The sequence below is a fragment of the Pezoporus wallicus genome, unplaced genomic scaffold (genome assembly GCF_028554395.1).
Source record: "Pezoporus wallicus isolate ANWC-B61680 ecotype Strahan unplaced genomic scaffold, APGP_CSIRO_Pwel_v1 contig_14689, whole genome shotgun sequence".
In the NCBI taxonomy this organism is placed as follows: Eukaryota; Metazoa; Chordata; class Aves; order Psittaciformes; family Psittacidae; genus Pezoporus; species Pezoporus wallicus.
In genome coordinates, this window is record NW_026637698.1 from 957,524 (window position 1) to 983,789 (window position 26,266).

General features: G+C 43.3%; 1 protein-coding gene across 2 annotated transcripts in view; it reads left to right on the plus strand.

The window, feature by feature from the left end:
• MIB2 (MIB E3 ubiquitin protein ligase 2) overlaps nt 1–25,836 on the plus strand; it is a 36,712-nt gene extending 10,876 nt beyond the window's left edge. Inside the window, exons 4-20 of one of the 2 annotated variants that reach the window (XM_057407288.1) lie at nt 376–547; nt 6,620–6,726; nt 8,957–9,151; nt 9,941–10,083; nt 11,761–11,868; nt 13,084–13,188; nt 13,920–14,082; nt 14,950–15,083; nt 16,988–17,136; nt 17,758–17,914; nt 18,614–18,768; nt 19,343–19,469; nt 19,577–19,807; nt 21,165–21,343; nt 22,310–22,494; nt 23,155–23,220; nt 24,639–25,836. In XM_057407288.1, coding sequence (XP_057263271.1) covers nt 376–547; nt 6,620–6,726; nt 8,957–9,151; nt 9,941–10,083; nt 11,761–11,868; nt 13,084–13,188; nt 13,920–14,082; nt 14,950–15,083; nt 16,988–17,136; nt 17,758–17,914; nt 18,614–18,768; nt 19,343–19,469; nt 19,577–19,807; nt 21,165–21,343; nt 22,310–22,494; nt 23,155–23,220; nt 24,639–24,880 — 2,618 coding nt within the window. In that variant the 3' untranslated portion in view covers nt 24,881–25,836. The remainder of the gene's footprint in view (nt 1–375; nt 548–6,619; nt 6,727–8,956; nt 9,152–9,940; nt 10,084–11,760; nt 11,869–13,083; nt 13,189–13,919; nt 14,083–14,949; nt 15,084–16,987; nt 17,137–17,757; nt 17,915–18,613; nt 18,769–19,342; nt 19,470–19,576; nt 19,808–21,164; nt 21,344–22,309; nt 22,495–23,154; nt 23,221–24,638) is intronic. The other variant, XM_057407290.1, reaches the window with a different exon arrangement.
• Nucleotides 25,837–26,266: the final 430 nt, after the last annotated feature.

The window sequence follows — 26,266 nt, forward strand, 5'->3', positions numbered from 1 at the left end:
TATGCCTGCCTCACATGCTAGCTGGAATGTTAAGCCTTTGACAGCTGCCTTTGGGTTGATGCTGAGCAGCAGTGTACATTCAGCCAATTCATGCAATGAAATTCCTGTTTGCCTCTATGCAAAGGCTTTTCTTTCCTCTTTTATATCTGTGAGCCTTATGGTTTTGCTGACTGTCATTCTGTTGAATTCTGGCATGGCTTTTAGGATCAGAGTCCATTAAGCTGGGAAATGGATAATTCATATTACACATCACTTGATATTATGTTGCTGCATCATCTTCAATGCTCAGTGCTTGATTTTATTTCTTTAAAACATGCTGATGTAGTTCTTAAGAGCCTGGTCAGCCCGTTTTCTCTGGATCTTTTGTTCTCCTAGGTGTACGTCACCCTAACATCATCTGTGACTGTTGCAAGAAGCGTGGGATACGGGGAATGAGGTGGAAATGCAAAATGTGTTTTGACTATGACTTGTGCACACAGTGTTACATGAACAACAAGCATGATCTGTCCCACTCCTTCGAGCGCTATGAGACAGCGCACTCACAACCGTAAGTGATGCTGCAGGGGAAGTCCAGTTAATCTTGTTGGGATCTGTAGGTCACTGTTCTGTCATAGTGGTCTCCAAAATGGGGTGTGTATGCCCCAGGGGTTGGTAATGTGCCAAGACATGGAAGTCTATTCTCCTGTCCTGAGGGAGAACTGAAAAGCAGTCTCAAGCAGCAGTTTAATTTCCACCTGCTAAGGTAGATATGAAGGTGAATCTTGTAATCCTCTTGCCTTTAGGAAAAGTAATAGGAAATCAGCTCTTGTCACTGTCTCTTATAGTTTACTTCCCTCCTACCCCTCCCCTTGAGAACATCACTGTGCATTGCATCCATCTGCAGAATGAAAAGTGTAATTACTTTGCTAAAGACAGTGGTGCTGGATTTGCAGCTGTTTTTCTTCCCATATGCTCCCACTGAAGTTGATTACAACAGTTTTGCCAGTGTGGTTGTGCCGCAATTCTTGGTGTTAGCAAAGGGATAGATGTTGCTGTCCAGAGAATGCCCCCTCTGAGCATTGAGCCTTATGTTTATCCACCGGATTAAGATGTTTCTTGAGCTTGTGTTGTTAATATGACAAGTAAGCCAGATCCTATTGTGAAATGAGCTTTGTGATTTCATATATAGATATAAAAATAATACATATAGATATAAAAATGTTCTGATTTTAGAAAGAAGTGAAACAAGGGGCATGGAAGGAGATCACCTTTGAACAATGCCACAGAGAGGATTTTTTTGGAATAACGGAGGTCTGAGCTGTAAAGATACATTGCCTTAGGCAATGCAGCATCTTTTTTTGAGAACAAAAATTGCATACTTATGACTCACTAGGACTATTACTTAAATCACCCATCTCAATTTTCTTGCTTAATAAAACAGAAGAGAAAACCTTTGGCAGTTCCCCAAGGACCAAAAACAAGCTGTGTGTTTAAAAAGACATGGTAACTGCTGCGTGGATTTGAGTTTGCTTGAGATTTTGTTGCTAGCTGCTGTTGTTTGAGTGGCTGTGACACAGGATGAGTCTCCATATTCTCTCCTTTCTCTGGCAGGGAATGGGTATCTTTCACTTCACAATGAGCCTCAAGTGCAGCAGTGTGTTGCTTTCAAGACTGCTCACTAATCCTGGGATTTAAGTGGCCTTAAGCCCAGAGAGCCATTGTAGAGGGTTCCCAATCAGTTTCCTAAAGAGGCTTTGAAGACACCTTTACCTGAAGGCTATTTCAGGTCTTCAGTGACCTGAGTTTGAACGTGAGTTTGGAAGTACTGTGTTTTTTATATTGTGCCATTTAAGGGCATCTTTTCCTGACATCTGCCAATTGCTGATGTGTTTTATTGGTCTTGTTTGGAATGAAATTAATGGCTGTTTTGGGAGAGGCTCTCATCCTTAGTTTAAAAGGGTGGACTGTTCAATTTCACTGAAGACCTTTCTTGGCAGTTGTGTACCCGTTTGCTAAATATACACTTAATAATTGGAAGGTAAATCAATGTCTGTCAGCAGAGTGCCAAGCAAAACTTATCAGGGTTAGGGCAGGAATAGTCAGGCACACTCAATCAAATCTGAGATAACCTTTCTGTCATCCAAAATCTTAATAGTATTATATTTAAGTGCAAAAGCAGCAGTGGCATTTTGCATGCTTCCCCTTCTCAGGGATGATGCTAAGTTGAATTTCAGTAGGGGATGTGGTGCATTTTACCAGGCTGTTTTCTAGACTTCCCTCACCAATAAATCACAACCTTAACACTTGAAAAGGTCCTGTTCTGTTTGTGGAGAACAGTGGAGTTTGAGGAGCCAGCAAAGCACACAGGGAAACATTCTGTGTAATCGAGCATAAGAAACACAAGTATTTTCTCAGTATATGTTGTGTTTTATACTGGACTCAAAACAGAGTCTGCAGTTATTTTCAGCCATAGTTCTTAAACTAGCTCTGTCTAGTCTAGTTACCAGTAGGATTTCTAAGTCAAGATACAAGAACAAACACATGATACCACGTAGGTATGCACGTGCAATGCAGATCCATCCAAGGCAGCTTTAATAATGCAGCATACCATCTGTGACGGCTTCTACTATAAGCCTGAACTAATATAGTAGTTGAGTGATAACTGCTGGTGTTTTACTACTAGGCAATAAATAGGATGCAGGTTTATGTACTGTAGTAGCCTCTTCAACGTGTGTTATTTATGCAGTGTCATTTAAGTTGCTAGACTAAGAAATGTTGGTGAGTAACATTCTGAACCAAATCTGTCTTGTGTGATGATGTGCTTGTTTTCCTAACTTTTTGGGAAAGAAAAGCACAGTAAGTATTTAAGGAATTTATCAGTATGAGTTTATGAATTTAGTAATGAATGAGTAGAATCGTACTTCTTAAAAAAGCCACCATGATTTACTGGGTAAGTTACCTAATATGTCTCCTTAAAATCCACATAGATTGGAGAACACTAGGGCATATCCCCACACTAGGCTTCCCTTATTTAGTTTGGGATATTCTGTTTGATTTGTGGAATTAGACAGTAAATTTCATTGATATATTTTATCTTTTCTGGATCAAAACGTCAAGCAAGAGAAATCTTCCATGAGAGCATAGTTGAGAGAACCTTCTGTCTGCAGCAGGGTGTTGAGTTTCAGTGCACACACACACGTGCTTTCGTACACATTTAGTCTGAAATCTTGCCCATTGTGGCTTTCCCAAACTGAGTCTGACACAGGTTAGCTTTGGAGGTTATCAAAACAGACAGCAAGCATTTAGCCCAGCTCAGGCCTTGCAGTGTAAGCTACAAACATGCAGGTTTTGTGAAGAGCTGTGCCTGGGCAAGGAAGGGTAGGATTGACAATGGAAATTCTTGGTAAAGCCAGTTCCTGAAATAGGTTCCTGCGATCCTGATCCCTCGCTTACCAGCATCGTTGTCTTAGTCTGGTTCACACTTGAGCAATCAGCATCCGCTTGCCATCTGTCAGAATTTCCTTCCTTTATCCTTTGCTGGAAGTGCTTCAGTAAAAGCTTTGCTAGGGAGGATTAGAGAATCTAGAATCTCTTGTAGTGCTGAGCTTGGTTATACCCATAATTTCTGCAGGATATTGTGTTGGCTTGAGGTGTAGCATATGTAGATCTTTATATATTCCAGGAGTTTGTACCCACCATGAGCTGAGATTCTAGTTACAGCAGTGCCTTTCTGAAGAGATTGACGCAGTATTTACAGGCTGCTACCTTGCAGGGTGACCATCCCTTTGACTTTCTAGTCCTGTTTGTTGTGCTTGTTTCTTCAGATAAGACTTTTCTGCAGTGAGGAAGTCTCTGTCTTATAAAATATGTTAGGTGTGTGTGGTATGAAGAGGCTCTGCCTTCTGCAGGACCTCAGATTGTTGCTGTACAACTCTTTTAAACTCCAGATCAGTCGTTTTGGGTCTCAATATCTGTAAAGCATGGATGATGCTATTTTTCTAACTGGCTGGAGCACAGATCTCAGTGATGTGAAAGGCTACGTGAGCACCTAGTGAAATCTGAACACAGGCAGAATATCCCCATGGGGTGATTCCCAGCATGCTGAGGAGAGACACGGCTTCATTCTATCCAGCACATGCTCCTCTAAGTGTTTTCTGCACTCTATAGTAATTTAATGTCATTGGAATTTGTAGGGCAGCAGTGGCTGCAGACTTTGGCTGTCATAATTGAAGTTGTTATTAAAAGCAATACTGTAATGATTTAAGTTTATCCCTAGGGTATTTTTGCAACACGCTGGTGACTTTGGTTGTTAGCCAGTATTTGGAACAAAACATGCTGAATTAGATGAAAACCAAAGATGTGTTGGCTGAGGGCATTTGGTTCTCTCATCATTCTTTGGTGTTGCTGGTCAGCGGTGTGTGGTTCAACACAAGGTCGATGTTTTTGTGAGGCTGGGGAAAGAAGGCACTTACAGTGGGCTGCCTCCAGCATGTAAGTAGAATGGGAGATGGAGTTTCTTATGCTTCTTTAAGGATCAGCTTTCTGACCTGGGCACCTTTGTTTTCCTGGTTTCTACCCACAAATTCCACTCAAAGTGGCAAGTTAATGTGAGAGCTGTTGAGATGGGAGATTGCTGCTGTTATATGATTCATACACAAAGAGAAATGATGCTGGAATGTAAGTAATGATGGTTATTTTGTAGTTTAAGCATCTTGCTGCTTTATTTTACTGTCACTGAAAATCTTTGCCTTGAAACCCCTTGTGAGAGTAGGGTTTGGAGAAGTGTATTTTTATCACTTTGTCTCAGGGCTCGACTGAGACATCTTTGATAAACTGCTAGAAAAGCATTCAGCAGAATACTGTGAAAATAGGATGTTGCAGCTGAGTTGCTTCAGATGTAGCACACAAATCCTGGGATTTGTAGCAAGTCTATAGGGGATGACACTGTGATGAAATGAATGCTGATCAGTGTTTCTTTTTAGCTGAGTTTTTTCCTGGCCCTCTTTCATTATCTTCTTTCAGAACAACTGCCACCAGCCTTGATGGTGTTTAAAACAGACAAAATCTCAGTCATTCAGAAGATGGTCTCCATCTTCCTCTTGTTGAGCTACACTCTGGGTAACAATTCAGCTATTACAAGAGCATGTGTAAATAATCTCTCCCTCTTTAAAAATACATTAGGTTGTAAAGCACAGTTCCCAAGTTAAGGAAGGTAAAAAACTTAGGCATTTGATGGATAAGTAAACAGTAAGTTCAAGCATAAGCTTTTTATCCTTCTGAGTCTCCACCTTCTCTCTCTAGGTATTAGATGGAAAATAAATACAGCATTCTGAGGTCAGGCTTCCCCTCCCCTTCCCTGGGCTGGAGCAGCTGCTGAGCTTGGGTTTGCTCTGTCTGCTCTGGGAGCTGCCAAGAGCCTGTCAGGAGGAGGTGCATGGTTATGGGTATGGACTGTGGTACTTCTGCAGTCACCTGGCAAAGTGGATTGTACCTGAGTGAGCAACACAAATTGGTCCATAAGGAATTTGGTGGCTTGGTGTCTCATGAGACAGCTTTCTGCTAGGGAACAGGGACTAGGAGCAGCAGGCACAAAACCAGCAGAGGAGCTGCTGTAACATTATGGGAATTGGAAGCTGCTTTAACAGGACATCAGACCCCCTGTTTACTATCACGTAGGTATTTCTTGTCTTTGTTCTTTATCTGGGTCAGTGTGTGTGTCTGTGATGCAGACAGAAAGGTCTCTGTTATCCTGGAAGCAGTCTAGCCACAACACTGCTGCTCTAATCTGCTCTGCTTTTCAGCCAGTGAACTGGGCTGTGCAGTCTGCGGGTTAGGTTATGAAATGTGCTGAACTCCTTACCAAATAGGAGACTGCCTAAGCCATTAATGCTTCCATGCTGTGTATGTCTTAGTAATGTCCAAATGTGTTGCATTCAACTTAACAATGGGATACAAGGGCATCTGAGTGCCAGTTTTGTTCTATGAAGTGATGTCAGACTTCCTGGATAAATGACTTTCTTCTTATTCCTCTGATTTTCTTTCTCTTCCTCTCGGAGGCTCTGTTTTTTAATTGTGAGACAGTATTAATTGACTTGGGTGGTGTTGTATGTGTTCAACTTCCTGAGTCAGCAAGATGCAATTCTGGTGGCTACCAGCATGAGAGAGAGATCCCACCACAGTCCTGCTGCTTGTGTATCGATTGTGTTGGTCTCCACAGACTGTCACTGAAGTGTGCCTGTTCCTCATGGCAGCCTCCATCCCCAAATACTTGCATCTCACAGCTGGGAGAGACACAGCTTTTTTAAGTTCTATAGCATGAATCTCACAATTTTTGGTAACGTTTGAAGATAAAACCTGTGTCATCCTTAGCGCACTCTATTATTTGTTAGTTGTCTTTCTGCCATCAGTGGAACAGTGCCTGAATATTCTGACCTTCCTGGGGGACCAGCTTTTAGGATCAAAGACCCTGTGTTTTGTGGTTTTCTTTCACTTCTTACATGCTCTTCAGAGCTCAAGCCGTGTTTTTCTGTGTGTAAGCGTGGTACACTTGGTCCTCACGTGACAGACCTTGGCTGGAACAGAGCTTCATGAAGTGGGAATAGTAGCAATAAATTCATGTGTTTTCTCTTTGTTTTTCCAGAGTCCTTGTGAGCCCTCGACAGAATTTGACTCGCATCACACTAAAAGGAACTTTCCAGGGGGCTAAAGTAGTGCGTGGCCCTGACTGGGAGTGGGGTAACCAGGACGGTAAGCTGCTTTTGAGGTGTCCTATAAAACATACTGGTGACATAAGCTGTATGCATCCCACCTTTTCCTGGAAAGGCTTCCATTCACAGGAGGAGTAGGGTCTGTGCAGTACTCCATTTTAACTTTGGAGTTCTCTGGGATATCCTTAGTTGCACACTTTTAAGAACAGTTAAGAGAAATGATCTAGAAGGAGTGTTTCCCCTGGAGCTTTAATGAAGAACTGTCTGCTGTGGTTGCTGGTGGATTGTTTCTGCTTTCTGTATGAATTGTAACTTCAGGCTGAAAATACAAGAAGAAAAAAAATGCCTTTTCTAGAGCTGCTTTTGGGGTATGACTAAGTTGAACTCACTGATAACAATTTCTGTGTAGCACTGCAGGGTTAAGGACATGTTACTGTCCATTTCTATTCCAGAGCCTTTTACAGCTTCTTTTTCCCTTTTATAATTACATTGTAAGTCCAAAGGTTTCCAGTGTTGACTCCACCTTTTATTGTAGCTCTGAGTTCAGTGCAGGGCATATGGACACTTGCAGGGTATGAGAGCAAAAGAAGCTTATGCTCAGTACAGCTTATCCATCCTTTTGAGATCAGATCAACATTTACATGTCTGAGACTTGTGTTGCTTACGATGATTGTGACCTGAAAGCAGTTAATATGTGCAAGACAAGTGAGGAAGCATAAGGTCAGCCACTCAGCTGGTCTCTGATGAGCACTGCTTTGTCTTTGATGGAGCTGCTCCCATCCCCAGCCATTTGCTGTTCTGAACTTAGCTTCCTGGTAGCAGTAACACATCAACTCTGTTTCCATTTAAGGAGGTAACATGTAAGACTGGTAATAAATAACCTTACAGACTCTGTGATAGGGTCCTGGTAAATCTGTGTATTTGGTAGGGGCAATAGTAGCTAGTTGAGAAATCTGATCAAATGGTGTTGCTTTTCAGCCACTTCAACTTTTTCACTGAACATATGTTTTTCCTTACTACCACTTCCCAAAGTCCAGACGCTGTGGAAGTGGAAGCTGGTGCCCTTCTCAAAGAAAATCATCTGAACAGGGTGAGGCAGGAGATTACTTTTTGCTGTTTTTCAGTCTGAATCCCTGCTGCAACACACAAACATAAGTTCTTGTGTCACTTTGGTCATTTAAGTTATTTTGGTGCGAAGTTTCTGTCAGCATTAACTTGAGGCCTGTGACACATACCAGGTTTCTTACAGACTGAAGGAGCGGGGAGAGGACAGCCATCTGCTACAACCTGTCCACGTTATTATGGTCAAAGGAACACAGTGTTGATGCAAGATGAGTGTTTTCCCATACTTGAACCTTGATACTGTCCAGAGATTGTCCCTTCCCCTGGTCAATAACTGCATATTGGATGTATGCTCCCCATGCCCAGCCACATTTACCTTCTCACAAATATATCCTGCTGTTCTGGATGGTTCAGTAGTATGCTTCCTTGCTTGGGCTAATAAAGAGAAGAACCAGAACAAACTTGGTGTTCCTCCACCTGGCCACAGCTGGGGAGAGATTAAAGATTTTGGGTGGATTTTACACCACTGCTGTGTTTTTATCTTGCCACAGCGTGGTGCCATGACTCTGTGTTGTCTAGCTAGGCAGTGTTTCTGTACACTGAGGGATGGCTGTTCCTACACAGAATTCACCTTTTCCATACTTGTATTCCTAAGTAAATGGCTGGCTGGCTTTCAGTGAGTTTAATGCAGAGATTCTGGCCTTGTTGGTCAAACCGAGTTGTCTCATGGTGTAATTTCCCTAATTAAAAAGGTGACTAAGATTTCTTGTGCCTTCTGCAGATCCAGGTGAATCATGCAAGCTTTGAGGAAGTTGTACAAGTTGCTGAATAATTTGAGGGTATTTTTGGTGTGGTTTCCTCCTTTCATTTGTATGAATACTCGACTGGAGGGCATTGCTTCAGGCAACAGTGTGCTACTGTTTAATACATAAAACTGGCCCAGGACAGGGCCCCACAGAAATCCTTCCTGGTGGCATCCTCTTTGTCAAAATACTGTCTTCCCAGCTATTGACTTCTGGCTCTGTACCTACTCCTCTGTGGTGAATATTTGGAGAACTGACAGTTTTTTCCTTCTTTTTTTCCGTTAGTTAAGGTAAAAATCTCATTAAGCTGCATCTCAGTAAAAATCTTGGTGTCAGGTGAGTTTCTGTGTATTGGTCTCAGTGAAAATGCAGACTGAACACTTTGTCCCCCTCCTTTTCCATCAGGTGGAGAAGGTAAAGTTGGACGAGTGGTTGATATTCGTGGCTGGGATGTAGAGACCGGGCGCAGTGTGGCCAGCGTAACGTGGTCTGATGGTACCACCAATGTCTACAGAGTTGGACACAAGGGAAAAGTGGACCTGAAATGTACTGTGGAGGCATCTGGTGGCTTTTACTACAAAGAGCATCTCCCAAAATTAGGTATGTAGAGATAAGTCTTTTGTTGAGAAATGGTGACGAAAGGGAGATATCTAAGAAAGGAGCTCCCAAATACTTGTCCAGCAGGGATATTAGGAACAGTAATGGGAAAAGGTGATGTCTGTGTGGGCAAACGTGCTGCAATCACCTTTCTCTGATGACACCAAGGAAATTACTTGTGGTTTTGGATTCTTTTTACTAAGGTGTAATTTAGTTGTAATTTTTTTTTTTTTAATGAGGTGTAGGGACCATCTTTTGCTCCCCTGGGAAAACAGGGAGGTCTGTTCTTGAGTTTGCAGCAGAATTAGGTCGTTCTCATTCTTTTCTCTCCCTGAGCAGCTTGGCAAGAGCATGAGGGAAGGGAAGGGTTGGATGGGGAGCCTATTTCCAGTGGAATGGCCTCTTGCTATGCAGGAAACTGGGAGGATGAAGCAGGCTATATGGCTGCCTGTGGAAGAGAACTTTGAGTCCTGTGTGGGTGTGCCTGCTCAACAACTGGTGTGGGTGACTGGATTGCTAAGAACAGCTACTGATGTTTGACATGACATGAGAGGCATCATTCAAAGGCATTCCTCTCTCTGAGAAGGGACAAAATTGTCTTGTAAGAGCTAACTCATCCTTAACCCTGTCAATGTTTAGTGAGAGCTAAATCTTCTTGAACTCTTTACATAGGTTGCCCCCCAGCCGTTCTGCCCCAATTAAGACTATTAGTTTGTAACCCTTGTTACAATGAGACATAAAGTGTGTTATTGCATCCTTCATCTCTATGGATGGTGTTGTCCTTCTCTTTAGGAAGGCCAGCTGAACTGCAGCGGAAGGAGAGCACAGAGAGGCATCCCTTCCAGCACGGGGACAAAGTGAAGTGCCTGCTGGACATTGACATCTTGCGGGAGATGCAGGAAGGCCACGGGGGCTGGAATCCTAAAATGGCTGAGGTATGCTTCTGCTTGCTCCCGTTCTCTCAGTAGTGTAGTAGTCACTATCTCAGCCTATGTATGTAGGCACTGGCTAGGAAGTTAGCAGAACATCTTTGTGTAAATTGTTACCTTCTACATCTATATTGTATTGACTGAATCACAAACACAAATCCTTTAGTGATAGGACACTGGAGCTGGATTTATTTTTAGGCTCGGATAAATCTGTGTTGTATGAGAACTGCCCTGGGGAGCCCTGTCTAATTCCTAAGAATCTATGATGGGTCTGAAGAGTTGCTCAAAAGTCTTGGAAGCCAGCATAAAAAAAGCAAGGGCTGGTTTGTTTGTTTTTCAATGAGCCATGGATCTTTTCTTTGGAGTTCTGGATCCATTCCCTGCTTTGGCATTACTACTAATGAAAGTTATGTGTTTTGTCAATAGTGGGCTCTATCCTTGGCCAGGGCTAAAATTTCTCATCCCATACAATGTTCTTGGAGCTTGGCCTGTTACCTTGGCTTTAGTTTGAAGAGCCATCAGTCTGTTGTCACCTGTTATCTAAAAAGAAGAGGAAGTAAAGACAGAAATGATGCCTATTACTGTAGTGGAGCATCTCAGGGGGTTGTGAACACTGGGGATGTGCTTATATCTAGATGAAATAATAATAGCTAAATGAATAAATTTGCCATTTTAAGGGTTTGTGCTTTTTGTTTCTCCATAAGTCAACATTTTTTTGCTTTTCATAGACTTCAGATACTGCCCCAAATTACCTTCACGTATTGAAAAAGGCATTATTGCTGTTACATAGTAGATTTGCAAGACAAAATCAAATCACATTTTGATACTCACCAGTCCAGTAATAAAACCTGTCTCTGAGCTTGTATTAGTAACTTGTATAAAAGTGGCTTTTTGGAGAGAGAGGGAAATACATAGTCACAAGTGACCCAAATGCCTGCTGCACTTGACTCAGTAAATGAATAACCTGCAGTTCTGATTCTGAGGCAGCTGTCTGAAGCCTTGATACATGAAGCAATGCTGTAAAATGATAAGGATACCTTCTATATGTATTCTATCCAAGCCCACCCTGTAGGTGAGCAATCTTTTTGAAATCAGACTTTAAAATACCAAGACAAACTATCATTTTGGTTTCAATCTGGAAATCTATTAACTGAGCATCAGCCTCTTCTTTTAGCCTGGCAGGCAGGGACTCGCCTGTCATCTCAGAAATAGGTACTTTTTGTCTCCTTCAGTACTCTCAGGACCTGCCAGAATCACAGCTATAGAATACAGCACTACACAACTATACTTGTTTTCTGTAGTCTCTTCTGCCACTCTCCCTTCTTTTTCCTCTCAAAGCATGCCTTGCTGGTATTATACTGCAGAACAATGTTGTAATCTCTGCCCATCTTTGTCACTTGGAAAGAGGAGGACAATTTGTGCTGCATTTTCAAGGGTTTTCACACTTTGTATTCCTATCACTCTACTCCCCCAGTGTGCTGCTATTTTAAGGGGCCTTCTTAAGCAGCTTTCCCTCCTTTTGCAGAGAAACAATGGCTGCATCTCATTTTCAGCAGGGTTGGGAGAGCTGTTAGTCTGTGAATTGGAAATGATGCGTGATTTAGCCATCTATGCTTTCCCCACTGTTAAACAATGTGATTTATTTAGGGGGTTTCCCCTACTTTTTTTTTTCCCCATCAAAAGTTCATTGGCCAGACAGGGACTGTGCACAGAATCACGGACAGAGGGGACGTGAGGGTCCAGTTCAACAGTGAAACGCGCTGGACTTTCCATCCTGGAGCTCTCACTAAGGTAGGTGCCTGATGGGTGAGCTTGGCCACAACTGGGAATGCTTCAGAGAGTAGCTGTCAATCTAACTTGCTGTGTTTGAGACACATTGTGTCCTAGCAAGTGCTGAAGAAATAAACTGGTGTTCTAAAAGCAGTAGTTCTAGGCAGAATTCCCTGCATGCCATCAGAACTAAGACAGATGATTGCAGACACTGGACTTGGGCTATTAGGCTGTCCAGTTATATGAACCTTTGCATTTGAAATGTTGTAAGTTCTTAAGGTAAATTCCATTTCTTGATTTCAGCTTCCTTGATAAGAGTGGTACCAGTAGACCTACAGTAGCTCATCCTTCTGCAGCTACCTGTCATCTGTGATGAATCTACTTCTGCATCATTTCCATTTGATTTTCTTCCCTGTTCCTGTGTCTTCATGTTATGCTCCTTTTTACACCTTTCTTTGTCTCGCTTCTCTCTGATTCTTCTGGGTGACCTGAGTCTTTAATCCAGCTCTTCTAATTTTGTGTCTGCATTTCTAAAGCTTGTAGTTTTGGCCTTCCCCAGAGGTTTCAGGACTTGAAAGATGGATGATTAGAAACAGAGCTAATAGATATAGAAGCAGCTGCTGGAAGAGAGAGTTCAGAAAGACCTGAACAAGATCACAGTGCTAAAAGCTCCCAACACCAATGGAAAATGCAGTGTCAGACTGTTTTGTGCAGAATTAGTCTGCTCTGAAAAGTATGTTTTGACAGTGCTCCCTTCTTAGCTGAGTGAGCAGAGGGAGCATCTGCCAAATTACCAGTACAGGCAAACTGTTTTCTCTTTTCTGTCTTAATAATAAACAGATTTAACTTCCTTATTAAAGGGAATTAAAATCTCCTGTGCCAAGTCAGGTATAGCGAGGACAGTTTCATATGCACTTGATACTGGTTTTCTTTATAAATGATGAAGAAGAAAGGAAAGAACAAAAAAGTTCTGTCCCAAATTATTTCCGTACTTAAATGTGCACTTGGCTTTAAAAAGAAAATACCCCAGTCCTGGAGCTACATTTACTTTGTAGGGCAGTGCTTACAGATTTCTTGGTAGTTGTGCTTAAGTTTTGTAATGTCTTGGTGTTTGAGTCAATGGGCTTCTTGTTTGGTTGGGTTTCTGAGGGTGGGGGTGATGTGGAGTAGTGGCTGATGGCTATTTTTTTTCCTGGCTTCATCCCCCAAAAGCTTATGACTTTCTTTTTCTTGTAGCTCAACACCTTTTGGGTTGGTGATGTTGTCCGAGTGATAGATGATATGGAAACAGTGAAGCGATTCCAACCTGGTCATGGGGAGTGGACAGATGAAATGGCACCTGTGAGTGCGCGCCAGTTCCAGGACAGTCCAGTAACTTCCTGAGTTTTCCCAAGGAATTAGTGACTGGGCTTGCATTGCCCTCCAGCATTCCTGCTGGTCAGTGAGCACACAGACCTTTCCAGACTGCTGAGGCCTTGCAAAGTGAACATTGCCTAGTGCTATTGCTGCAATAATGCAATCCTATTGCAGCATCCAAAGCAAAGAGGGGAAATGGGGAATCTGACAAAGGATTTGGCTACAGTAAGTCAGACAAGAAGCTTCACTAACCAAGGTGAAACCCAAAGTCCTCTTACGCCATCCCTAATTTTCTGGAACAAGGCAGGAAAGTATTCAAATGGAAAAACGGCCTGATCAGACCAATATGGCTAAAAAGCAGAATGCAGGTGTTCTCTGGTGCAGTTAAATGCACAGAGGAACCTTTTCCTAGTTCCAGTTCTATCAGTTCTCTCAGGGTTTCTCAGACCATGTCATGTTGTTTCACCACCTTCTCCAGACAGTTGTGATGAGTCTGGAAAACCCTTCCTGTGTAAAACCAGTAATAGAGAAACTCCTGAGAACCCTCTGGTGTCCTTGAATTGGGAGCTGTCTGTGAGTGTGTCACTGTTCAGTGCTTCTTTTCACACAGCAGGAGTGCCGCCTGCGAAGCCACTCTTAGAAGCATTGCATTGGCTCTTGAGATGCAAAGCCTGCAGCATCTTACCTTGTAAAAATCATTTCTCTTTCCATTGCAGACCCTTGGGCATATTGGCAAAGTGATCAAAGTCTATGGGGATGGAGATCTGCGAGTGTCAGTTGGAGGGCAGTCCTGGACGTTTAACCCGGCTTGCCTGACTGCCTACCAGAGAGATGAGGAGGCAAACCTCATGACTACGGACAATGCAAAGGAGTCAAAAAGTGAGATAGTGAGAACAGAGATGTCTGATCTCTCTGGGATTGTGAAATGGTTGCTCTACTGTAACAACAGCCGCACTCTTTGGACAGTGTTAAACTCCAGCTGCTTGTTCTTCCTCAGACAGAGCTTCAGAACCAAGCAGTGCCTTACTGGGGAAGCAAAGCTGGCCTCAGCAGCAAAATACAAAATTTGGGGCTCATAAATGCTAACTCTAGCATGGCCCTAGGTTCAGTGTTAGCTTCTGCCTTGCTCTGTCCCAATTTCTGCTTCCATCCTGCTGCATTTCCTGTAGGAATATACCAGTTCTTGAATGCCTGTGGATTATTCCCAGGTCCTTGTATGGAAGTGTTGTCAAACCAACAATTATTTTGCCCAGTCGACTTCAAAACTGAATCTGGGACGCATGATGTGTCGAGAGATTTTGTACATGTGCTCATAAGATATGATCTTAAACTGTTTGCTTAAGTTAGACTTCAGGGAGAACTTCCATATGAGCTCAAGATTTTAAACTTTGCTCTATCTGGAGGACTGTAACACCTCTGTCCTCTCAAGCACTTGAACTCTATTAAGGGTCTTTTCAGATGGGCCCTTTACAGCATGCTTTCCAAACCCATGCATTCCTCTTCAGATTAGTTGCCTTTTAGTAGTGGTTGTTCTGTGTCGATCTGCTGTAGCATGATCTCATGTTCTCAAAACATCAGACTTGTGAAGCAGAAGTTCTGTGTAAGCTACAGATTTGTAGAGCTCTTTGTGTGAGCTAAGTATTACAGGTAAAGCAGGCCAATACTGTGGTTATGCAGCTGTAGTATGCCAACTGTACATATGTTCTTTGGTCCTCTTAACCTGTGGCTATTTCTCATTCCTACCAGGTACTTTGATTACTGTACTGGAGAAGCTGTTGTCCCAGAAGGCAGAATCAGAGCATGCAGGCTGCCTGGTCATTTGTGCAGCACTCAACAATGCAGCTAAAGTTCGGGAGCTCCTGCAGAAATACCCAGACAAGGTGAGTTTTGAAGCCACCCCGAATGGGTACTTTTTGTTACTCCTCTTTAAAATGCTGTCATAAAAACTTGTAGTCAAGCTGGGGAAAGGATGGGAGAAAAAGAATAGACTTTTTTTCAGGCCTGTTGGCTCCTTACAGCTGGAAAATTATTTTGCTGCGATTTAAGATTAAATATGTGTTAAATGTGCCTATTTTGTGGCAGCAGTTTGTGGCATTAAATCTTGACTAGCGTGAAGTCCTTACCACACATTTCCAAAGCTGGCTTTTCCCAGGTTTCTTGTATGGATGCTGCACCTCTAGAATTGGGAGGAGAGGTATTGATCTATATTAAACCAGTAGCAAGATGTCCAAATATCCAGCCTGTTTGAAGAGAAAGCCACGGGTTTTGTTTGGCTCAATGTGTCTGTCCTTAGATGACCCTTGCAGAATGGTATGTTGGAATCGGGAAAAAGGAAAGCTGCCCAGATCCTGATGCTGTGCATGTCTGTGCAGTATCTTATCTCATGTCTGACTGGAGCAGGGAACTGGGCTTGACTTGTGCTGAACAATTTATGTGCTTGCAGAGTGCCAGACTGTTAGGATCGCATCTACTGAGATCACTGCTCTTTCAAGCTGCCTCTTTGAAGGTTCAGGCTCCTTCAGTGCAGGTTTATGAACAGGTTAAAAAGGAGAAGCAGAGAACAAAGTATTTCAGCATTGGTTCCAAAACATAAGTTTTGTTGAGGTTATGTGTGCATGGCTGGCAAGAGCAGCTGGATGTGTGAACCAGGAAAACTAGAATCAACTCTGAAGGGACCCTTGTGAAGCTGATTTAGTCCTTCATTGTCTGGTGTGTATTATAGTCCTTCATTTACATAGTTAATGGGGTCTCTGGAGACAGGAGGAATAGACAAATACCTGCACTTGTCAGATGTATCCCAGATAAGAGTGCAAGGAGTCAGAAACCAATTATGTTGTTAGTTATTTTTATTAGATTTCTATTCTATTTCTGTTCTAGTACTTCTGTTGATAAATTATGTCTTATTAGAGTGTTATGTACAGCATCAGAAGCCTGGATTCAAGGCTCACTTAGCTGGAACTGCTTGCCAAGGTCTTTCCAGCTTATCAGCATTGTCTGCATAAATGGCAGAATGACACAGTGTCCTCTAATGCCTCCTTGCCTAAATGACTCCCCCCATCATTTGGGGTGAAGCAAGGAAAGTGTTGCTTTCTCTGTTCTTCTGGCTGCTGCACAGAACCAGCTGCAGGGGAAAAAACATTGTTTTCATTGCCAGTTTGCTGAGGGTTTGCTACCTCCTTCATCTCTTCTCCTTAACCTCCCACTGATTTCAGTAGCTTCTTCCCCCCCCTCCTTGCCTTTTATGCAGCCTTTCTTTGTTCTTCAGTCCTTTTAATTCTCAAAAACTCATTGTAGCACTTCAATGCTGTGATGTATCCTCCAGCCATTGCGCTCTGTAAAGTACCTGGAGTAACATAAACGATGGGGACTTGGCATCTTCAAAGCCATATGCAAAGCTAATTTGATCTCCTCACACATTTTCCTATTGTGAAAGGAATTGTTGGCAGAGATGTCAAGAGTATTCTGCTTGCAGGCATACAGGGATTGGCATCAGAGCTGCAATTAGAGCCCTGGCTTCCAGCTCTGTTTGCTTGCTTCTCCCTTCTTGGCTACGTGTGTTGTCCTCCTTTAGAAGTATTCTGGGACAAGGTCAGCCTTGTCATTGATGGACATAAAGTGGAGCCAACAGGGCACAGATACTGTTAAGCACTTCTGAGCCTTCAGGTGTTCCACAGGTAGTGACTTCCATCCTGTTAGGCCTGCTCTAGAACAGAGCTAAGGCCTGAACACAAGGCCAGGTCTTTCCTAACCCAAGCTGTTTGCTGTATCTCTGCCCTTCCTGTAGGTGGATGCAAAGAACCAAGGTAGAACTGCCCTGCAGATTGCCTCTTATCAGGGGCATCTGGATGTTGTGAAGATTTTGCTGCAAGCACATGCCAGTGTCAACCTAAGGGATGAAGAGGGGGATACGGCATTGCACTATGCAGCTTTTGGGTAGGGTATTTTTCCTCTTGCTGTCTAATACAAGACCTGAAGGGCTGCAAAAGGGCTTTTCTAGATATAAATGGGCAGTCTGTTTTGAAGGATGTGTGGCTGATGGAGGCTTTTCTCTGATTTTCCTTTATGTTAAAAATTGGCCTTGGAGCTTCAGGGCCACAGGTATGTTTCTTAGTGCACTAATTTAACCTCCACAGCTGGGTTGGTTTCCATGTTAGGAATTTGGGGGGGGGGGGTGGGGTGGTGGAATTAGAATAAATGATAAGGTTTTGATGATCAGATTTCTCCAGGGGTTTGGGAGGGTGGTTTGGTTGGTTGGGACTGCAGTTACAGAAAGTGTGTATGTCTTCCAGAGCAAGATGAATTGTGTCACAGAGAAGAATTCGTCATTAAGAGCAGGAGGTTCTTGTTGATTTAGAGTGAAGAGAGAGCAGGTTCTTGAGTATAGATTACGAAGGTTTTTGGTATTTGGTTTGGGGTTTTTTTATTGCTAAGAGGAAGTGAGATGAGGTCAAGAGGATACAAAACGCAAGTAGTTCTCTTGACTTGCAAGAAGGAAGAACTTAATGTCTGCATAGGCTTGAATCGAATCTGCTTTATTCCTTGCTTTTAAATCAGAAACCAAGCTGAGGTCGCCCGTGTGCTTATTGGTAAAGGAGCCAGTCCAGACCTGCTGAACAACTCAAAGTGCACAGCGTTGTATGTTGCTGTCAGTCAGGGATTCATAGAGGTGGTACGGACCCTCTGTGAGCTCAACTGTGATGTCAACCTCCCAGTAAGTTTGGGGTTTTGTGGGATTTGGGTTGTGTGTGTGTTTGGGGTGGTTTGGGGTTTTTTTTGAGGCTGCAGGGTGCTTTTTTTATGTCTTACACTGTTTGCTGCTTTATATAATTTGAAAGTCATTCACTTAAAATGCACTACTGTGCATTGCACAGAAGAAACATTCCTCCAACTTCGGTACTCTGAAAATCCAGGTTTGGGTCTGCTCCTTCATCCTCATCAGCCTGCTCAGTTCAATTCAGTAGCACTGTTGTACTGGACTCAGGCTTCTAGTGAGAGCTGACCTATGTGTGTTGCTGAAACACTCTTATTCCCAGCAATGAGGAGTGGTGAGATTTTTAAGCCTGGCATTTAGGAAGTTAAAGGGCAGTGATGGGGAATTGGAGCCAGCCCATTTTGTAGGGTGTTCTTGTAGGATGGTGGGATTGGACTGTGCTGGGTCAGTCCCTAAGCTAGTTAGGAATGTTAGCAACTCAGCAGCTGGTTTCAAGCCCTGGGGGAAATGGTTTCAAAAGACTCTGCAACTGCCATGGATGCCAGTGGCATCTGGATGTTTGATCTAGAGTTGATGTGACCTGGGGACACTATAGATTTTCTTGTCTTGAACTGTCTCTCAGGGCGAACTGTTTGATTTGATATTCTGAGGTAGGTAACATATTCTGCATTGATATTCTGCATTGATATCCTTGTATAGGATTCCCAGGGAGACACCCCCCTGCATTATGCTATCACTGCAGATTACAGAGTTGTTATTGAGATTCTCACTGAAGTACCCAACATAGACTTCACTGTCCAGAACTGTCAAGGCTTCAACCTGCTCCACTATTCTGCTCTGAAGGGCAACAAGCTGTAAGTGACTTCATTTTTACTGCTTTTACAGATGTTAACTCCTGCTTGCTGTCTCAACAGCAAGAGGGGAGCAGATACAGTTCTAGAGAGCTAGAAAGGCTATGGCTGGTTATACTTTCCTTGGTTTAGGTATGGTTAGGTATAGCCATTGCCCTCCTTCATGCATTTACAGGAAGCTGCTGCCTGTTTTCCCCATCCCACCTTTCTCATACCTCCTTAGCTTGGCTAAGAAATCTGTCTGCTTCTGTCTTCTTAGATGTCTGTGTTCACACATGAGAGGACAGCGTAAGGTCTGTAGTAAACAGTACTTGAAAAGCCTGTGTCTGAGAGCATTGGGAATTCTTCCAAGGACAAATGTGCTTGTTATTTTCATAGTAGTTTGAGTTTACCCTACGTTATTAAATTATAACTGAGGGCTTTTGTTTTATTCTTGCAATTCAATCTGAGAGATAGAGTGCTCTGTCGTGTGCCAGCTCATCGTGCTGCCTGTTAAAACATGACCATTCATAACTACTGAGAAGAGGCAGGCCTGATAAAATAACTCCTCTGTCTCTGTTAAACTCCAACACTCTAGAGCCATAAAGAAGATCCTAGCAAGAGCTCGGCAGCTGGTTGACTCCAAGAAGGAAGATGGTTTCACTGCCCTGCACCTTGCTGCTCTCAATAATCACAAAGAAGTGGCAGAAATTCTCATTAAAGAGGTAAAAACCTCAATCACCACCACAGGGGGACCCAAACCACTGTAACAGGGCTGCTCTTCAGCCAAAATCAGCAGTAACAGCTCACTGATGTAATTCTTCTCTTCAAGGGTCGCTGTGATGTCAACCTCAAGAACAACCGTAACCAGACCCCGCTGCACTTGGCTGTCATCCAGGGGCACGTAGGGATGGTGCAGCTCCTGGTCAGTGAAGGCAGTGATGTCAATGCAGAAGATGAGGACGGAGACACAGCCATGCACATCGCCTTGGAACGGCAGCAGCTTATGTCCATCATGATGGAGAAGCAGGAAGGGGAGATGGGGCTAACCCTCCTTTCCAAGGTGAGCTGGGAGTAGGAGAAATTCCAACGCCAAGGGCAGGAAAACACTTGATGTTAGAATGACAGCAGATAGCGGGATCTAAGGGGGCAAAGGAAGGCAGGAAAATAGTGTAAAGCCAATCCAGATGGGGAGCATGGAAACAAACCTTTTTGCTTGTTGGAAAGCAAGAACAGATGCTTCTGAGGCCTCTGAGGGTATGCTTGAATTTATAGCATGAAACTTCACATAGTCAGACAGCAATTCATACTGTCTCCCCTGATATTTTTTATTAGCATTGTGTGCTTCTTTCTTGACATGGGAAAGGTCATGAATCCAGTTGCAGAGCCAAGAGTCTTGGGTTTAATTCATGCCCCAGAACCACAGCAATTCATTTCTGTCTGATGGTACGGAAAATATGAGGAGAGTTAACCACGAGCACCCCAGTTATCTACAGATGTAGAGCAGAATGTGAGAGGTGAGACGCATCAGGCTGAACATTGCTATAAAGCCTGAAGGGGATTTCACTATGTTGCTCTGTATTCATGGATACATACGGCCTTTCAGGAAATGCCTTAGATCTAGAAATCAGTGCCTGATATGCCAAGGACTGGAAGGTTACTTTGGCTTTTTGGCAAAGAAATTAGACGTTCAAAGTGGACTCTGCCATCCATGTAAATACCAACATGTGCACACACCAGTGCAAACCAGGAATGCAAACACTGGTTATACTTTATGGATGGAGTGAGAATGATTCCATGTAGGGATGATTTAGCACACTGGAAAACCTGGCATAGATTTTATTGCATTTTGAACTGATCAGAATAAATTCTGATCCATTCTGAAGGGCGGCATGCTCTGTGCCAAACTACCCGGTCCTATTTTTACATGTTGGTGCTTGAAAAGCTCATCCATTCTGCTCATTCCAGTCTGATTTTGCTTGCCCTGATCTATGTGCCTTGGGCTTTTAAGTCAATGGAAGATGTTTGTTAACTTCAAAGTAGTTTGGATAATATACACAAACTTAGCTTTTAAACTAGCTGTCCCTTAGGGCTTCATACACCAGCTGTTCCTCTATTGTGAAGTCCTGTGGTATCTTCAGTGTCCTTCCTTTTCACTACCTGAAGAAGTGAATACCTATGACTGTGATTAGTAATGATTGGCGCAAGTTAGGACCAGTCTTAGGCACTTTTGGTCCTGAATGCAAGATTTTAATCTGCTATTTACATGCTGAAGGATCTTTTTGTGTGTTAAAGAAGAATGCTAACATGCCTTTTCAAATTGTAAGTACCAGGATTAAGACGTTGTTTAGAATCTGATACAGATCAAAGCCCATAACAGAAACTTCTATTAACAGAAAATGTTTCTCCACATCTTTTAGCTGCAGGCTTCTGGCTTCCTTGGAAATGTGGAACTGAATGTTGGAACTGCAATTGCGTGTTACTTAGCACAAGAAGGAGCAGATATCAATTATGCAAACCACAGGGGAAAGGCTCCATTAGACCTCATCACAGATGGAAGGATTGTCCAGATTGTCAAAGACTTCTCACAGAAATTCAGGTAAACCGTGTCCTCTGGAAACTGGCTACAGATAGTTCCTTGCAAATACAGAGTACTCCCACAGCACGGGGGTGTCACTCATGCAGCTGTTGTTCCAGGAGGGATGAAGCACCTTGGAATCACTTTGGATGTCAGTCTGGGCACCTCCTGTGTCATCTGGAGCTGGTTACTGACCAGGGGTTATTTAAGGCTGCATAATGCCATTTGAAAGAGTTGGGAAAAGCAGATTAATACTGCTCGGTGCAGACTTGGCCTCTAAACTTACAGAGAGCCCTGAGAAGACGGGCCACTGAAGCCAAGAGCAGCTTCTTTCTTGCAGAGTAATTCTGGGTTCTGTTTTACTTTCACTGGATTCTGCAGTAAAGTCTAAACAGAGAGGAAGTGTGACAAAAGAGTGGCACCAAAATCCACAGAGTTCATTTCAGAGCTGGATAAATGCTTGTTTTTCAACTGATAAAGAGATTGCTGAGAAAATGCCCAAGGGAGAGCAACAAGTCAGAGCTGGCTTTATCTCTGGTTGTGAGAAACATTTGTTTGGATTTTGACTTTGCAAACATGAAAGCAGAGTTCTGTTTGATCTGAGGGCACAGACCCACAGTTACATTACTGCTGGAGGGACCTACTGCCACTTTGGTAGGAAGCTGGACAGTAGATTTCCCTCCCCCCAAAACTTACTGACTTTGTATCAAACGACCCGAAACCACCCCTCCAAAAGAGCAGTTTCAACTTGTGTAAGTATCAGTCATCCCTGCTCTTTCCTTTCTTTTTAGATAGATCCAGTCAGAATCCCAGCTGCTAGAGGCTGAGTTGTTCCCACCAGAGCAGTGAAGGTTCACAAGTCTTTGCCACCCGAGCATCTCCTGCTCTCCATGCAGTGCTTTCCAGGGATCAGTACAGTGTTATGTGATTGCTGAAGGAGGACCTGGAATACGTGGCTCAAGTCTTATTCTGTGTTCATGATTGCAGGGAACAGCAGGTTTCTTCAGAGAGCTCAGCCATCACCTGCAGCCTTCGCCGTGTGCACACCACCCCCAACACAATGACCAACCTTAGTGTCTCGAGTGTGGCGGTCCCCACAGAGTGCCTGGTCTGCTCAGAGCTGGCCTTGCTCATCCACTTCTTCCCATGCCAGCACAGTATTGTGTGTGAAGGTAAGTCACGAGCCTACTGTGCTGTTTGTGTCCTGAAACAACCTCAGCGTGATTTCGGTGCCACCATCTTATCTAAGATGTCCAAAGCTATCTATGAAAAGCAGGGTGCTCTGACTACCTCAGGCAGCTTTACTTGTGCTTACAGATGCCCTGGATAATTCAGATGGCAAGCCAGATGTTTCAGCTCTAGCTGGCAGTGCTTTATCCATCCAAAGCCTCCTGAGAAGGATTTCAGTCTTCTTTGGCTTTTGTTACTGGTTTGCATTTCAGTTGTTTTAATGGTAGCCTGCTCAAACATGTCAGCAAGTTTATCTTGCAAGGCACTCACAGAGAATTTGGTAAGGATTCTGTGCCAGAGCTGCATCTTCTTCCCTCAGAGCAAAGGGCTGTTTTGATCCACAGTGCAACAGTTGCAGTAGCACAGAGCATTGAGGACGTAAAGGTGTTGTATTTGCTACTAGTGTAGGAAAGACTAAACCAAGAGACTAGGACATAGCTCAAAAAGAAGGTAGTGTCCTCACTTCTATGCAGAAACAATCTCTTCATCATCCAGGGAGGTCTCAGGTTGTTCAAAGGTGATATTCTTGAGTTTGTTGTCTTCCTCTTGAGTCTGGCATCAGTGGGCTTAATTGCAATCTCTTCTTGTATTGTTCATGGTAGAATGCTCCAGGAGAATGAAGAAGTGCATCAAATGTCAAGTGACAATAACCAAAAAACTGAAACAAGGTATGTTTGCTGTTCCTACTGTCAAGTGCTATGGGAAGGGTGCTGTATAGTGTTAGTTTGAGCAACATCAGTGTTTCCAGTGACATAAGCATAAGGAAGGAGTTTGGTTGGTTTTAGTTTGGGGTTTTTTTTTGTGTCTGTTGCATTGACCACCTTTAGAGAGGAAGAGGTAGATTCAGATGTCATGGACCAAGCTCAAGCTGCATAGACAGGGCATTTGAGGAAGCTTGTCCTGTACCTGGCTTATTTTGTGTACTGAAAGCAAATATGAGGTTCTCCATGTGTCAGTGTAACCATTTTCACAGCTGGTGATTAAACAGTGAAAATTTATGAGAAAGGAAAAACTACATCTTGTGAAAGCCTTGCTTTTCTCCCTTGGCTGAAATTGCAGTGCCTGTGCAGGGCTGGCATTAACCAGCTAGCCAGGAATCACTAGTCTAGATTGTTTTCATAAAGCTCTTTAGCCTGGTTTTAAACAGCTTGTTTTCTATCCACATTAGTCAGTGTCCAGAATGAGCAATGTCAGGAGGTAGAAGCAGGCTTGCACTTGCCTTAGAATTAATGTGTGTTGCCCACTGAAGCTTTTTTCTGTAGGAGCTATGAGAGCTGATCTCTTTCTAGCTGAGGTTGCTCTTGGATTAAGTGCATGTGGAAATGAATTACATGTCCTGCTGCTCATGGCTTAGTATTGTGGACTCCTTTGTTGGAGTCAGGCTGCAGTCTTATGACCTGATACCTGTACAGAAGCATAGGGGAAGCAAGGATCTGTCTGATGGCGTTGGACATACACACCTGACAAAACCAGAAATCCTCTTTGGAACTCCATAATGGAAAAAATTAGGAAGTTTACCTGGCAGTAGGCAGAAGCATTTGTCTTGGCTACAGACTGGCAACAAGGTAATGGTGGGAATTCCAAATGAGAATACACAGAAGTCAGTGCAAGTGATGTAAAATAGTTTCTTCTTGTTTTACCATGTATGTCCTGAAAGACTCAACCAGAAATTTGAATCCTAACTGTGAAGAGGAGGTTGAGAACACATAGTACTCACAGCACTGTCAGGATTCCTGGGCTAGTATGGCACAGCATTTCAACCAGCTTTGAGTGTTTTGACTTGCAGGTAGCACAGCATATTCTGGAAGGCAGGACGCTTCAGACAACTTCTTCAAGGAACACAAACTCAAAGTAAAGCACACACACACACAAACCAGCCGAGCATCTAAATGGACAAAAGCAACACTCGACAGTCTGTAGAAAGCATCATCTCAGGCTTATTACTTGAGGAATCTCTGAATAAGGCTCAGTGAAGAGAGTTTAGTCTGAACTAGTTGCTGCTTTTGAAGGGCAGTCTCACTAAAGAGACACTGCATGAGGCAGAGCAGACAGGGACTAACTCTCTTCCTGCTCTCCACCCCTGCAGACAGCACTGAGGTGGAGTGCAGCCCCAGCTCTGAATCCACAGATCAGAGGAAGCTCATGGAGGAACTGCAGAACCGCTACCGGCAGATGGAAGAGCGCATCACCTGCCCCATTTGCATCGATGACCAAATCAAACTGGTCTTCCAGTGTGGACATGGCTCTTGCCCAGACTGCAGCACAGCCCTTACCGTCTGCCCCATCTGCAGGCAGGCTATCCGGGAAAGGATTCAGATCTTCGTCTAAGGATACGCTTGCTTCCCTTCCCATCCCCACCTCCCTCCTTTCCTTCCTTTTTGTTTGCATTTTAGAAGAGAAATGCTAGTCAGGCTGATGTGTTTGGCTACCTGGAAAGCCATCCTGAAAGAGAGGGAAGCCAAGAAGTGATGGTACTTGGGTGGAGGTAGAAGGAATCCCCTTTACATGTAATGTCAAAAAGTCAAGGAGCGGTGCTTGAGGGCAGGCAGCCCCCTCACCCCGTGCTGCTGATCCATCACAGAGACCTGAAGTAAAGGACACTGGCCTGCTTACTGAAGATGTAAGAGACTTCCAGACTGGATGCAACTAGACTTCCATATGCAGATCTTTTCAGTGGCATCCAGCTCCAGTGACTGCATCGTGTTGAGTGCCCTGCAGTGTCAGCCTTGCACTGCTCCAAAGGGAGATGCTGTAGAGGGATGTACCTTATACCTTGGCAGGCAATGGCAAAGCATACCCTTGCATTTCACGTGAGGAGATACCAGAGATAGTCATGGCATCAGTTCTGCCAGATGCCTGTCAGTGGTAGGGGGGTAACGTCCTAGGACAGCATGCTCTCTGCACTACTGTGTATGGGCTCTGCAAGATCTTGGATGTAATGAGGTCCTAAAGACAGAGTGTGTGCCTTAGAGATAAAGTAGTGAACACTGATTGGAGAAAATATGTTGTTACAACAAATATTTCTAACCTCTAAGTGACACTCTTCTTCCATTTTTAGTTTTTCTTTTGGCACAACCATGTGTTCAGAGACTCCTGAGCTTTCTATCCATAATGCCAAAGGCAGGTGTTAAATACTCCAATCAAAGTGTAAAGAAAATAAATAGTAATAATTAAGACATGAGAAAAAGGGATTTCATTTTTGTTTCTTGGTTTTGCAGCAAAACTTAATAAAATAAAATCTATATTTTCCTGAGCATTAAAATGAATGTACAAACAGCAGCTGAGATATGGATCCAGCTCTATTGTGTTTTCCAACTGTGTGGCTGAAAGAATATTATCCACTGAATCCATCCTGTAATGTGTTGGTGGAAGAGGCAACCCGTAGGGCTAGTGTGCTGTGTGTGTACATACATAGGTGTTTGTGTGTGGTGAACATCTTTAATGACACAGTTAAGCATACTGTTTGTTACATATTGCAAGCAATGTTTAAAACAAACCATTGGATTTCTCTCCTGTCTTTGTTCATTAGCAAAGAGGTGGCAAATCTTTTAAAGAAATGTTTAACTTTGTGGAATATATGGGAGTTACAGGAGTATTTTTTTGCAACTTCATGGTCCCTTGGTGTAGTTTTGTGTCACAGCCCTTGAATCCTATAGATAATCTTTGTCAACATCTCACCTGAGGCTGTTTAATTTCAGTGGATTTTTTGAGCTG